We start from the raw sequence: 16,111 nt of genomic DNA, 5'->3' as shown, positions 1-16,111 counted from the left end.
TGATGATTGTTACTTTGTGCCCCAGCACTGCAGACACAGGCCTCCGAGTGTTTGTGTGAGTGGCGCAAGAGAGGAACAGAGAACTTGACAAAATTAGCCATTCTATTGCTTAATACATTGTAAATGTGAAATACTTTGGGGCTGGATAAAGAATAACATCAGGAAACAACCGCAAATTAATGCACATTTTATTTATTCACTGAAAACTGTTTAAAAATGTAAATTCCAAGTTCCACATATCTGTTTAAAAATATTTACACTTTCAGTCATTTTCGAGTTTAGTTACAAACTAATATGGGAAAAACACATGATGTATAAAAACTGAAACCAAAAACGTATTTTTACATTATTTTATGTTTCTTGTTTTTTGTTTTTGAAGTGATGTCACTACATGTGACGTCACTGTGCTTTGCATATGATAATGGGCTCCTTCACTATTTTCCTTACTTGTGCAATGTTTATTGGCATGACATGGGTCTATAGGTATTAAAAATAAATATATAAATTCACAGGGGTTCAGCCCGTTTCTCTGGTGATGTCACACATTGACATGTATTTGGCTGCTTCTTCTATTTTTAGGTGAGTACAAATAACGTGCCGTTCCCCCTCCTTCCATTTCTCTCATGAATGTCACTGCCACTTCTGGAATTCATATGACGAATCATTTAGAACATTTGTGGACAAGGGACAATCTAGTGTGGAAGACAAGTTGCTGGGAGTGCAACGGATTGTCCCCGCACATATATGCTTTTGATGTGGGATTTCGCTATTTTGCTTCATTCTTCAAACAGAGTCTACTGCTTACAATGGCTCCATTCTGGTAAAAAGTAGAGTTTGGCAAGTCACAAAATGAATAGGGAGAGCCAAGTCGGAGAGGAACAACGGGTCACACTTAATTATAAGGCCTGAGGCACGAGCTGATCCATCAACCGATAACAGTCAAGGTATATGCTCTTTTATATCTAAAAATAGGTTATTTCTTGAACACCTGTGCTTCGCTTTAGTTCATTACATATGCTGCAGTGGCATTTGTTAATAGTAATACATGCATTTTACCAATGACGTTTCCCATCTCCAGAGCCCTGACAACATGTCCACTCTGGGTGTGTTGGGTTTATAGGTTTTATCACTAATCCGACAAGTTAGCTGAAAATACTGCTGTTAGTCCCAGTATTGTTCAGTGTTGCTTTTACAGGTAGTGTGGTCAGGTGCGATTGAATGTTTTTCTTTGGATCTCGTCTTCACCAAATAAAAATCAACAATGTTTATTTTCTTTTAATCCACATTGTGCTTGTCTCCCACTGTGTATCCTGGTGCATCATGTCACTTTGCTATGTGTACAGAAGTGAACAATCACTGGAAACAAACACTTTTATAATTCTGCAAATACTGTTATCTGTTTTTCGTCTTTACTGCTTGTCGGGTTTTCTATCATTTGCTATTTCAATGTCCCACATAATTAGAATTTTATCTTTTTCCTTAATCCATTCCTCTCACAATACCTGCACTGTTCTGCTCTTGTCTATGTCCGCACACAAGTCTCTCCACGACCTGGGCCCCAAGTACCTCAACGACCGCCTGACCTTCTACACGCCCACCCGCAAGCTACGGTCCACCAGCCTCGCCCTCGCAGCCGTACCACGCATCCGAAGAGCCACCGCCGGAGGAAGATCCTTCTCTTACCTGGCTGCCAAGACTTGGAACTCCCTCCCCATCCACCTTCGGCTGACCCAGGACCATCTCGCCTTCAGGAAACAACTCAAGACCTGGCTCTTCGAGCAGTAGCATACCCCTCCCCCCAAGCGCCTTGAGACCCTCCCGGGTGAGTAGTGCGCTATACAAATGGCATGATTGATTGATTGATTGATGGGCCAATATTATTTTTGTCTGTTCTTAAGTTCATTCCAGAGTCCCTGCATCTATAGGATTATTTTCATGTGAGTTAAATGAAGGAGTGTATTCACTGAGGGCTGTGTGGGATCAAAAATTGACAAAAGCCCTTCACACTTTCAGTGCCTTCTATGTTTTCTCCCTGTGTGTTCGCTGATGGCGTTGTAGCTCTGATATTTGACTAAAGCTCTTCTCACATTCATTGCACTTGAATGGTTTTTCCCCTGTGTGTGTTCGCTGATGACTTTGAAGGTGTAATAACTGACTAAAGCTCTTCACACATTCACTGCACTTAAATGGCGTTTCCCCTGTGTGTGTTTTCTGATGTCTTAGAAGGCTTGATAAATGACTGAAGCACTTTGCACATTCATTACACTTGAATTGTTTTTCCCCCGTGTGTGTTCGCTGATGACTTTGAAGGTGTGATAATTGACTAAAGCACTTTGCACATTCACTGCACTTGAATGGCTTTTCTCCTGTGTGTGTTCGCTGATGTCTTTGAAGGCTTGATAAATCACTAAAGCACTTTGCACATTCAGTGCACTTGAATGGTTTTTCTCCTGTGTGTGTTCGCTGATGACTTTGTACCTTTGATAATCGACTAAAGCACTTTGTACATTCACTGCATTTAAATGGATTTTCCCCTGTGTGTGTTCGCTGATGTCTTCGGAGGGTTGATAACTCACTAAAGCTCTTCCCACATTGATTGCACTTGAATGGTTTTTCTCCTGTTTGAGTTCCCTGATGATACCTTAATGCTCAAGAGTCGTGAAAACTAATGTCACATTCACTGCAATGATAGGGTTTTTCTCCTGTGTGTGTTCGCTGATGACTTTGTAGGTTTGATAATCGACTAAAGCTCTTCACACATTCACTGCATTTAAATGGCTTTTCCCCTGTGTGTGTTCGCTGATGACTTTGAAGGTTTGATAACTGACTAAAGCACTTTGCACATTCAGTGCACTTGAATGGTTTTTCCCCTGTGTGTGTTTGCTGATGACTTTGAAGGTGTGATAACTGACTAAAGCTCTTCACACATTCACTGCACTTAAATGGCTTTTCCCCTGTGTGTGTTTGCTGATGTCTTAGAAGGCTTGATAAATGACTAAAGCACTTTGCACATTCATTGCACTTGAATTGTTTTTCCCCCGTGTGTGTTCGCTGATGACTTTGAAGGTGTGATAACTGACTAAAGCACTTTGCACATTCACTGCACTCGTATGGCTTTTCTCCTGTGTGTGTTCGCTGATGTCTTTGAAGGCTTGATAACTGACTAAAGCACTTTGCACATTCAGTGCACTTGAATGGTTTTTCCCCTGTGTGTGTTTGCTGATGACTTTGAAGGTGTGATAACTCACTAAAGCTCTTCCCACATTGATTGCACTTGAATGGTTTTTCTTCTGTGTGAGTTCGCTGATGATACCTTAATGCTGAAGAGTCGCGAAAACTACTGTCACATTCACTACAATAATAGGGTTTTTCTCCCGTGTGTGTTCGCTGATGACTTTGTAGGTTTGATAATCGACTAAAGCTCTTCACACATTCACTGCACTTGAATGGTTTTTCCCCCGTGTGTGTTCGCTGATGACTTTGTAGGTGTGATAATCGACTAAAGCTCTTCACACATTCACTGCATTTAAATGGCTTTTCCCCTGTGTGTGTTCGCTGATGTCTTCGGAGGGTTGATAACTCACTAAAGCACTTTGCACATTCAGTGCACTTGAATGGTTTTTCCCCTGTGTGCATTCGCTGATGACTTTGAAGGTTTGATAACTGACTAAAGCACTTTCCACATTCACTGCACTTGATTGGCTTTTCCCCTGTGTGTGTTCGCTGATGTCTTCGAAGTCTTGATAACTCACTAAAGCACTTTGAACATTCAGTGCACTTGAACGGTTTTTCCCCCGAGTGTGTTCGCTGATGGCTTTGAAGGTTTGATAACTGACTAAAGCACTTTCCACATTCACTGCACTTGAATGGCTTTTCCCCTGTGTGTGTTCGCTGATGACTTTGTAGCTCTGATAATTGACTAAAGCTCTTCCCACATTCACTGCAGTTGAATGGCTTTTCCCCTGTGTGTGTTTTATTATGTCTTTGAAGGCTTGATAAGTGACTAAAGCACGTTGCACATTCACTGCAGTTGAATGGTTTTTCCCCTGTGTGTGTTAGCTGATGACTTTGTAGGTCTGATAATCGTCTAAAGCTCTTCCCACATTCATTGCACTTGAATGGTTTTTCCCCTGTGTGTGTTCGCTGATGATTCCTTAATGCTGAAGAGAAGCGATAACTCCTGTCACATTCACTACAATGATAGGGTTTTTCCCCCATGTGTGTTCGCTGATGACTTTGTCGGGCTGATAATCGACTTAATCTCTTCACACATTCACTGCATTGAAATGGCTTTTCCCCTGTGTGTATTCGCTGATGTCTTTGAAGGCTTGTTAAGGGACTAAAGCACTTTGCACATTAAGTGCTCTTGAATGGTTTATTCCCCCTGTGTGTGTTCGCTGATGTCTTTGTAGTTCTGATAATTTACTAAAGCTCTTTACACATTCACTGCACTTGAATGGTTTTTCCCCCGTGTACGTGTGCTGATGAAGCTTGAGTAGTGATGTCAAACTAAAGCTCTTGCTGCATGTGTATGATTCTTCTTTCTTGGTTAGTGTCTCTGGGTCGGGTATATATTTGTCTACATCCCATGACTGTATTTCCTGATGGGCCAACCTGGATGATAAAGCACTTGTTTTTTTCTTACACACTTCATATGTGCGCAGTATTATGCACGTTTGATTTCTGTTTTAACAATAAAATGCAATAGCCACCAAATATTTGCCACACTCCTAATACGTAGAAGGTGTCTTTGTAGGCGATTGTGCCTTTAGATTAGATTATGGCTATGCACGATTGCGGGTAAAGATGTATCTTCCTTTTGGCCGGTGCAAATCGGGACAGTCTGTTGTATTGTAGATATAAGAACTCCTCTTTCCTTTACCCGTCAGTTGTCCAGCTCCGCTCTGTTGTGCTTGTATCTGGTTACTGTGGTTTGGCCAGAAAGAATTTACAATTCACCTAGAGCAGGGAATGATGGCTTGTCATCATTTTAGAAAACAGAGCACTGCGGTAATCACATCATACCGATACCATGAACAAAGTTGGTATTTGACACTTGTTTATACAGGAGGCGGTTTGTTATTGTTGTTGCCTTGATTTTCCTAAGGTCATTTCTTCGTCTTGTGGCGTGGAGGTGCACAGCTCAGACTCTTACAATCACTGAACTGCCCTTGATACTTGATCCGGGATCTGTCAGTTTGTGTGCAGGTTCCTCTGTCGCCGACTGCGCTGATGTTTTCCTGAATACTGAAGCTCATTAATTCTGCTATTATTGAAGATTTACAGCCTTCGCTTCATTATTGATGGTCATTTCACACATTCAAGGTTTGTTTTCTGTTGGATGTAAAGATATTTAAAATTACTAAATTGAAACATAATGGAATGAGAATTCACAATATTTAACTGGTTGTAAAATACATTTTGGGGGAGATTCACCAAATCTCCACGCAATGCAGCGCAGCCCCCCGCTGGAGGCTGCATTCTGCGACAGGGAGGGAGCAGGAGAGCACCATATTTTCAAAGATATGGCTCTCTCCTTCCCTTTCCCTTGCGCCGGCACTGATTACAGCAGCCGTGCTCCATGCACACACCTTAGCACAAGAGCTCTAGGGTGTGTGTGAGCCCAGCATAGGTTTTGTACAGAAAGGACACCCTTGCCAGACACGAGGGAAAGCTTTTCCCACTTTGTATGCATGTTGCGCCGTGCAGCACGCATGCAAAGTCATAAAAGGAAGGAGAAATTAAAGAATTTCTCCTTCCTTGCACCTAGTTTAGAAGGGTGCAGTTTTCTCATGCTAAACCCAATCTACTGTATTTGGTAAATTGGGTTTAGCGTGAGAAACCATGGGTGGTTGCACGGGAACGCCCATGCACCACCCTTGGCAAGTCCCCATGGTGCAAGGTAATGCGAAGCTGTGCTATGCAATGCTTCATATTACTTTTACGTTATTTGCAGGAAAGAGAATTAGGAAAAAAAGATTTTGCACTGTTTTGTGCCACTTTTGTGACACAAACAGGGAGCAAAATCTTAGTAAATCTCCCCTTCTTCTTTACCGCCTTTGAAACTTAGCAAGGAACATTTCATCACACACAGATATTTTACTAAAAGTTCTGTTGATCAGGTGATATCTTATTACTGTCTGAAAAGAAGGTGATTCACCAGTGTTCACAGAGTACCTTAGCAAAGTAAGGGCGCTCACGGAGCACCCAAGTGCTTGAGGTTTTGCTTAAGATAGACGCATATGGTCAAGATTTCTTTGAAACAACAATAGATTTTAGAAAAAGAGATGATCAGGCTGGGCTGCAAAATTTTCAGTAATCATTACGAAGTATACAACAAAAGTAACTCCAGTCACACACTTCTTATTGTTTCTTTCCTATCCACTTAAGAACATCTCAAATGCCAACTCCTGTCTTTAACTCGCTGTTCATAAGTCACCTCTGACACTTTCAGCAGCTCCCTTGGTTCAAGCATTTCTGGTTTCTTCTAACCTGGGAGATTGGAAGATTATTGTGAGTTGAGGGGGGTTTCCTATCGCCATAACATCTGTCCATCTCCCTGAAACTAACACAGCTTACAGAGCCTGGTTCTGGCCCTGAAAGACAACTTTAAAAAGCAAGTTTTTAGTTCTTCCTAAAGTAAATAAAGTTCTGTAAGATACAGCTCCTTCCGGGGCTTTTGTTTAAAACAGAGAGAGGGGCCTGTCCTTTACATTATACGCACAGATAAGGCAAACAAACGTTAATTCATAAAATTTAATAATCAACAATATCAGTCATTTAGTACTTCTTGAGAATCCATCACAACCAATAATTTACCGGACATATCCCCGCATCAGATGTGTGCATATTACTCTTTTTTCCCCCTTTTCCACCATTACATGGGATCTGGCATGATATTGTCCGTTTGGGGTTCAGGATGCCACTTTGTGACTGGATCGCCATTTGGCAGAGCGGGAGGAGTTGTCAGTTATCCACAGGTGATTCCACATTTCTACCTTTCCATATTTCTCATATTCAAGTTTACTAATTTCTTGTCCTAGACCCCCCTACTGCCCTCTGACTGCGCACTCTGTGGGGCTCATAACCCACCGAGGCCAGGAAGACCGTCACCCAGGCACTCGTCACCAGCCGACTGGACTACGGGAACACCCTCTACGCCGGAACCACAGCCAAACTGCAGAAAAGACTCCAACGCATCCAGAACGCCTCCGCATGACTTGTCCTGGACATCCCTAGACACAGCCACATCTCCGGCCACCTGAGAGACCTGCACTGGCTCCCCATCAGCAAGAGGATCACGTTCAGGCTCCTCACCCACGCACACAAGGCTCTCCAGGACCTGGGCCCCAAGTACCTCAACGACCGCCTGACCTTCTACACGCCCACCCGCCAGCTACGATCGACCAGCCTCGCCCTCGCTGCCGTACCACGCATCTACAGAGCCACCGCCGGAGGAAGATCCTTCTCCTACCTGGCAGCCAAGACTTGGAACTCCCTCCCCATCCACCTTCGGCTGACCCAGGACCATCTTTCCTTCAGGAAGCAACTCAAGACCTGGCTGTTCGTTCAGTAAAGTACCCTCCCCCAGCACCCTGAGACCCTTCCGGGTGAGTAGCGCGCTATACAAATGTCATGATTGATTGATTGATTGATAAGAAGTCAGATAACGGCCTGATAGTCACAAGGCCATGGATCTCACTTCTTCTACAACACTTATTGCCGACTTAGGGCCTTGTTTAGAGTTTTTCCAACAGATTATTGCCTCAAAACTAGGAGTTGGTGAAGAATTTCACTCTGCCGGCGTAGCTCGTGATGCAGAACAGAGTTTTTTTCACGGAACGCAAACAATGCAATATCACAGGCCAGGCATTAGGAGAATCCGACGCAAACAATGTAATAACACCGGCCAGGCACTAGGTGAATCTGATGCAAAAAATACAATAACACAGGCCAGGCACTAGGGGAGCAAGCTATCTTATCACCAGCAAGGGACACAACAAGCTCTGTGCAACACCCTGGTGGCCAACGGTAAGGTGGAGAGCGCTTGTGAGAAAATATAACGTGCTAGACCTCCTGCTGGTAATAGTTCTCAATGCGGGAGGTCACGGTAGGTCGCGACCACTCGAGGGTAGAACTCTGTCATTCTCGTTGATGAAGCTGCCACTCGATTAGAATGTCAATTAGAGAGGCAGAGGCAGCAGCGCCCTCTGGCATGAAGGGAAGTGCTGTTTGTGCTGATTTTACAGTACGGGACAAACTCCTGGCACTAAAAATCAGTGAGAGCAGCGCAGCTTAACAAACTCTGCCACTAGCGGAAGTAAGCGAGTACGGCAGAGTTTTCCTGGTGCTTTCTGGAGTTGCGCGGAGTAAAACTCTGCGAACTACACAAAGGCCTAATCAAAACGTGACACATATCCTGTCTGCCTTATTATTATTGCCACAGGATGTAATCCATTTTTAATGGGGCGGGCAGGATACCTGTCACCTTTGTGATGGAATAAACCATCAGCTGAAATCTAAATCAGGCATTTGGTGTACATGGTGTCCAGTGTGGCTAGCAGGGCTTGAAGGATCTTGTGGTTTGTGGGTCTCTCATTGATTTGAGGTCACAGCCAGGCAGAACTTCTGCCAGCGGTGCCTTGTGCAGATCTTCCTTTCTAGGCAGGACTTTTGTCAGCTGCGCCTTGTGCGGATCTTCCTTCCAGGCAAGGGCTTCTTTCCTCAATGATTAGTTCAAAGGTCAGTAGAGGTAAAACTGGTCCGGGTCCTCTTCTTTATTGGAGTTCAACTGGTCAAGCAACATAGCTCGAGCTCTGAGATGAAGGAGAGTCTGGATTTTCTGAGCTCCGTAGAACATTAAGACAGTTCTTCCGCATCTAACACATACTACAAGACTCCAAGAGTCCACGCTACAAGTGCTGCTGCAAGGTTTAATTAACCCACTGTATCTGAACATCCCCTGGCAAATGCCAACTAGAGAATAAACATCCTGCCTGCACCAGCAGAGTGCAGAAAGCTTTTGAAGCACCCCGAGGTACATTGACTTTCTCTATCTGTCGTAACTGAAGATGTTAATTCTTGGTAACATCTATCCCCTTTGGACATGGTCCTCCATTTTACTATCAGAATGTAACTCATCCTGCGCAGACACAAACCCTCAAGTCTGCATTGCATGAAGCTGGGTGGTTCTCACGCAAAAGACGGCCCTCCACAAATTGCTGAAATTTTCTTACACTCCCTGGACAGCCGTGGCAACACACAGACCAACTACACCCCCTCAGGGATCACCAGTCCGTCTGCCAGGATCAAGACTCAGATCTTTCAACCTTCTCTGTTACCGTCTTTGGAACGGCCTGTCTCTGGGATTCGTGGAAGCTCCACACTCGGTGAGCTCAGAGTTGCCTTGTAAAACCATCTCATGAGAGTGGAAGAAAAGAACATTAAGTGACACGCACTGCACAGAAGTGTAAATATATCTACCATTATTGTTCCATGTACTATTGTCCTAATGCTGATGTTTTGACATGAATTTTTTGCCGTCTATCACAGCAGCTTCTTCGTTTAAAATGTTACCCAATAGTTTGTTTTCCATCATACCTACTTACCTATGTACTGTTCCTGACCTTACAACATCTCTGGCAGACATGTTGTGCTGTCTGTTGCCACATAAATAGGAAGTAGATTGTTACTGCAGGAAGTGTCCTTGCAGTCAGATGCACTTGATTGGGATAAAAGGTACCATGTTTGTTAGAAAAGCTGCAACTATTGGAATAATAACATACCAAAAGCCGCACATACAGTGCAATAACACAGACCAGGTACTAGAAAAAAGTGATGCAAACAATGCAATAACACAGGCAAGGCATTGCAAGAATATGACACAATCAGTGCAATAACGCAGGCCAGGTACTAGGAAAACGGGACTCAAACAATGCAATATCACAGGCCAGGCATTAGGAGAATCCGACGCAAACAATGTAATAATACAGGCCAGGCACAAGGAGAATCCGACGCAAACAATGCAATAACACAGGCCAGGCACAAGGAGAATCTGATGCAAACAATATAATAACACAGGCTGGGCACTAGGTGAATCCGAGGCAAACAATGCAATAACACAGGCCAGGCTCGAGGAGAATCTGATGCAAACAATGCAATATCACAGGCCAGGCATTAGGAGAATCCGAGGCAAACAATGTAATAACACAAGCCAGGCACTAGGTGAATCTGATGCAAACAATGCAATAGCACAGGCCAGGCACTAGGAGAATCTGATGCAAACAATGCAATAACACAGGCCAGGCACTAGGGGAGCAAGCTATCTCATCACCAGCAAGGGACACCACAAGCTCTGCGCAGCACCCTGGTGGCACAGGAGTTCCAGGGTCCACGTCGGAAACGCCGCTAGTGCCATCAGCCTATCCAGGCGCTCAACCTCAGTGTGAGGACTGCCTGCCCCAGCATCCCTTGATGTCACGGCGCTTATAGCGCTGCCTCTCCCCCCGCAGTGCGGGACCCGCGCGGGCGAAGCCCGGGCCAAGGGCTGTCCCGTCCTTGCCCTCATTGCCAGGAAGAGGCAGGGCAGGGCTACCCCCCTTTCCACTGGCATTAGGCATCTTGCCTTCTCAGATACGCTGGACATTCAAGAACTGTCGTGGACTAGCCAAGGTACTGTTAACGCGGTTATCTCCCAGCATTGTCCAAACTACTCTCTTTGATTCTAAATAATTACGCTCTCTCTCCTGAGGGGTTTGTGGGGCCGGTATACGGGTGGCCTGAGGGTTCTCATTGTCCACGGGGCCAAGAGGCCTGTTCATTGCTGATTGTGTAGACAGGCTGCTTTAGACTTAACTTGCGGTAGCATGGGGAAAAGGAAAACTATGGAGGGCAGTGGAGGAGGAGCGGGAGGGATAGTAAAGGGAAAAAGGCTAGGAAGAAACAGAAACATGCAGGGAGTAATTGTGTACTGGATAGGATAGACACCCGCATTAACGAGTGCGAGGACATATTAGTGACAGATACAACCACCCATGTAGCAAATACTAAATCCCCACAACGCTCTACCCAACCAGCTAGCTTAAACAACCCTACTACGGCCCGCCAATTAGCTATTCCAGCTATGTTTCATAACCCACTAAAACAAGCGTTGTCATAGCCAATGGGTCTCGTCTTTGGGACCTTATGTGTTTAGCCAGAACTTTTGGCTATGTTGTAGAGCGTTGTGGCTGCTGTGAATTTTGTTGAAAAGTTATAATAAAAAGTGTTAAGCATTTTTGTTACGTTTATACAAACGAAGACAACATTATATACAACTGAAAAACCTGATAAAAAAGATTTTAACATAAAAAATGTCTTCTACTTTTTTTGTACTTGCACGGCTGGCAACTTTTTCCTGCCTGTTCTCATGCTTGTTTGTTATAATTTTTTTGTTATGGGAAAGCAGGACATAAATAACGGGGGAGTGCAGGTTGGAAAACAGTAATTTAATTAGAACACGAGCAGCGGACGGACACTAGGGGAGAATCAACAGATGCCAGATTCCAAGGGCAGACTGACGTGATGATTAGGTGGTGCGCTGATACAAAATGGTGGTGGTGAATGATGACTAGTGCTCAGGTGGTGACAATATATGTTGTGTATTGGAGGTACGATTGTAGAGTTGAAACATATTGTTTGGTGTGTAATTAAGCAGTGTGTTTTGGAAATGTGGAGTTGAAATGTGTGGCCTGGAACTGTGGTGTTGAGTGAAATTATGCTTAGGAAAATTGTGTCATGGTGTGGAGTGCATTTATGCTGATTGGTGGTATGTGGTATAGAGTGCAGAGTGTATTTATGATGCATTGAGTACAGTGCAATTATATGTCGTGTAATTATGTGGCACTGAGTGGTAATATGTGGAGTGTATTTATGTTGCACTGAGTAGAGTGCAATTATATGGCTTGTAATTATGTGGTACTGAGCGGGATGTGGAGTGTATTTATGTTGCATTGAGTAGTGTAATTATGGGCGTGTAATTATGTGGCACTGAGTGGTATTATGGGGAGTGTATGTTGTATTCAGTGGAGTGTAATTTTGTGGCATTAATTGGAGTGTATGTTGCATTGAGTGCAGTGTAATTATGTAGCATATAATTATGTGGCACTGAGTGGTATTGTTTGGAGGGCATGTTGCATTCAGTAGTGCAATTATGTGGTGTGTAATTATGTGGCACTGAGTGGTATTATTTGAAGCATATGTAGCACTGAGTGCAATTTAATGTGTAGCATATAAGTATGTGGGACTGTGTGGTATTATGTGGAGTGTATTAATGTTGAATTGAGTAGAGTATAAATATGAGGCGTGTTATTATGGCACTGAGTGGTATTATGTGGAGTGTATTTATGTTGCATAGAGTAGAGTGTAATTATGTGGCGTGTAATTATGTGGCACTGAGTGGTATTATGGGGAGTGAATGTTTTATTCAGTAGAGTAATTATGTGGCACCGAGTGATATTATTTGGAGTGTATGTTGCATTGAGTGCAGTGTAATTATGTATCAAATAATTATGTGGCACTGTGTGGTATTATGTGGAGTTTATTTATGTTGCATTGAGCGGAGTGTAAGTATGTTGTGCGTAATTAAGTGGCACTGAGTGGTATTATTTGGAGTGTATGTTGCATTGGGTGAAGTGTTATTATGTAGCATATAATTATGTGGCACTGAGTGGTATTGTGTGGAGTGTATGTTGCATTCAGTAGAGTGTGATTATGTGGTGTGTAATTATGTGGCACTGAGTGGTATTTGGAGTGTATGTTGCATTTAGTGCAATGTAATTATGTAGCATATAATTATGTGGCACTGAGTGGTATTGTGTGGAGTGTATGTTTTATTCAGTAGAGTGTAATTATGTGGCATGTAATTATGTGGCATGTAATCATGTTGCACTAAGTGCTATTATTTGGAGTGTATGTTGCATTTAGTGCAGTGTAATTATGTAGCATATAATTATGTGGTATCTATCGTGACACCCCAAAGCGGACTCCATCAATGCATGCACCCAGGATCTGGGGACAACACCCTTAATTCTGCTCGAGTTTAGCATAGTGCAGAACACAAGTCACCTTAAAAAATAACACTACATCACAATGCAATAACAATAGACTTCTGTTCTGTTCCCTGAACCCAGACAACCCTCCGATCACTCATGGACTTTCCTTTACCTTTGCCCGTGTATAGTGCTCAGCTGCCTTTAGGGTAGGTTTGCGCTCTACAGATACCACATATGTACATAAATATTGAACCAAAGCCAATCAGGGAGGTTCAGTGCTAAATATGTCAGACAATGAGTGCATTTCACTTGTGCGAGCATTGTGTGCAGCCTCTCGTCGGGTGGATGGGGTGACCAATTCTCTGTGTTGTTGGGTTTATTTCATTTACTGAACTGACTGTGTTCTTACAGAATACTAACTCTGGTGTGTGACTCCTTCTGCGGCACACTGACTGAATCGAATCATTTGACTCGATTTACAGTGAATTCAAACCAAATGCGTCTAATTAGTAAACGTGAGAACTAGAGAGAGAGGGGGGCTTAGTTCGAATAAAGGACAAGAGATGGGAAGAGATAATAGAACATTATAAGGAACACAGAAGAGCAGGTTTAAGAAACAGGGTGGAAGAAATGGTGAAACCGGGGTAAGAAAGATCGCCCCTTGAGCATCAGTTTCAGGAGCAAACTCAGAACTTTTGGAAGCTGCAGCGTCCCGCGAGTGGTGCGCGCTCTCGTGTGAAATCTGACACAAAACAGATGGCACATGGCGCACCGCAGCTCGTAACCACAAGCCGTAGGCCTTTTCACACGCTTCCAGAGCGATTCCAAGAGGTCGTTTTCCTAGAGCAGCGCATGCGCACATGGTTTCAAAGGTCAAAGCACATCCACTGGGTCATGGTTGACAGGGTACCAGTGGATAGTTTAAAAACCAACAGCGTCAGTTCCAAAACCGGGAGTCATCCAGTAAGATAACTCCTACATTTATTCCCCTTTGCACATCACTGTTTGATACTTTAATTTATGTAGGAAACAACATGAGATATCCCTGAACATAATGGTGCATATTACTCTGATGATCAAACAAGCTGTGAAGGCGTGCTTGAAGCAACTTTTTCTGTCACACTGTGGAAAAGTAAATTTTGCCATGTCATATGTGCCTACGTGTTCCCCATGTTATGTCATATGTGCATGACCGATATGCATGTATCCCCCTCTGATCGATTGAAGACGCAATTACAGTTGTGTCCATCTCTAGTATGCCAGTTTCCAGTTCTCGTGAAAGCAACGAATATCAGGCCTATGTAAAACCTACGTTGCCACGTTTTACAGTGTACACGTTAATTCATGGAATTATCCCCGTTTCTAGGCCTCAAAAGGGCCCGGACTCAGATTCAGCTCCTGTTTCCTGAACCCTCTCCGAGGAGCGATACAGCCCCCACCTGCATCCCTGACCCTTAGCTTACTTCATGCCTCGCAGTGCCCGGCCCAGCCTGGCTCTGCCTCCCAGTCTGCCAAGAGTATGTTATGTTTCTAGTTATCAGTCCAGTCCTCCTTCTCTGCATTCCTAAGCTACTGAATCGCATCAATAGTTTCCGTCATGGTCTAGCCTTTATGTCTCCATGTAAGAGAAATACTGTATTAATATTCATAGAATATTCCTCGCACACGCACTACATGTAGAATAATGCATGCACCAGTCTTAGTGTCTATTAGCCTTTACCCTGATAACTTTTGGATTCTATCAACATGTACTCTAAACACCAGATACTAGATATGCCTGGGTACATGTCGCTCTGACACTCCAGACTTTAGTCTCCTCTTCTAGCGCAGAAGCCATAGCCCCCAATTCTCCCTGGTAACACGTCATTGTCAGTTTGCTCGCACCACTAGGTTAGAGGTCCCAGCTGCTCAGGTAGCCCCCTCCATGTTTCCGCCCCGTTTATGACATATTCTGTTACGTTTACATCACATGTCTATGTATACGCCCTGTACACGCCTTCTTGTTACATCATTTTACCCTTATCTTTCGCGACTGTTATGAACCACGCCTACTGCTACGCCTACTGTATTGAATGTAATGTATTTGTTCAAGTATATATATTGTACACCGATATTAAAGTTTGCTAGCCATCCCAGATCCTGCCCCCGGCAGCTGCCATCCTATTCCCATGCAGGCTGTCCTGTTCCCGTCCTTTATGCCTGATTAAAGCCTGTAAACTCCAGCTACCTCGAATCTTGACTCTTATTTATTGAGCTACCTGTTTATTGATTAATTCCGAAAAATAGATCCGGTAATAATTTATTTATTTACCACATAATGGCGCCCGAATAGGGACTTGCCCTTTCCCCACGCGCCGGAGAAGCCACGCAGGCCCCCTGATCCTCTGCAGCCGTGACGGAACCATACCGTGCACGTGCAGATATTTCTGCTTCAAGTATCCATCAGGCCCACGGAGGAGACGGAGGTTGCGGTCCAGCGTCCAGACGAGGCGGTGGAGGAACGCGGCGAGTCCCGACCAGAGCCCAAGCCGAGAGTCCAAGGTCCGAGGTATCCGGAGGCCCACCTGTAACTGAAGTCCGAAGTTCGTCCGTCCGTCGTCGTAGCAGTCCAGTCCAGTCCGAGGCCTTCCGTTCTTGCTGCCCGGTGAGTACCGTTGCTGGGGTAGTATCTAGACAGGGTCAATTAATTTGTCTCTGGTCCGTGGGTTTGGGTACGCAAATCCAACACGAAGTGTTCACTTAGGTGGACGCGGGTCCTGACGTGTCTCTTTATGGGACCGGTAAGTTTCGTGCTGTTTCAGCAGTACATCTAGTCATTCTAGTAAGTTCTATTCTCGAGAAATTCATGTGTTCTGTTTTCAGTATTTCAGGTAATATTCTGTCCGAACTGTTATTTTAAATGTTATTCTATGTGTTTTCAATGTCGTGGTATGAGTGATTTGTTTTCTTAATTATATTTGTGTTTATCGTGTATTGTATTTTGTCCAGACTCCAGCCTAAGTTATGCCTCTGTTCTCAAAGTTACGTCAGTTAAGAACTAGAAAAGGTCTGCTAGAGGAAGCAGTTCCTGTCCCGCCTAG

The 16,111-nt window shown here is 44.0% G+C and overlaps 1 protein-coding gene across 1 annotated transcript in view; it reads right to left on the bottom strand.

The window, feature by feature from the left end:
- Nucleotides 1-187: 187 nt before the first annotated feature.
- LOC144806266 (uncharacterized) overlaps nucleotides 188-16,111 on the bottom strand; it is a 40,365-nt gene continuing 24,441 nt past the window's right edge. Inside the window, exon 2 of the mRNA XM_078672657.1 lies at nucleotides 188-5,334. Within this exon, the coding sequence (XP_078528783.1) occupies nucleotides 2,650-4,218 (1,569 nt within the window). The 5' untranslated portion in view covers nucleotides 4,219-5,334 and the 3' untranslated portion in view covers nucleotides 188-2,649. The remainder of the gene's footprint in view (nucleotides 5,335-16,111) is intronic.

The sequence above is a fragment of the Lissotriton helveticus genome, assembly GCF_964261635.1.
Source record: "Lissotriton helveticus chromosome 1_1 unlocalized genomic scaffold, aLisHel1.1 SUPER_1_unloc_59, whole genome shotgun sequence".
Classification (NCBI taxonomy): Eukaryota; Metazoa; Chordata; class Amphibia; order Caudata; family Salamandridae; genus Lissotriton; species Lissotriton helveticus.
This window is presented reverse-complemented; position numbering and strand designations above follow the sequence as displayed.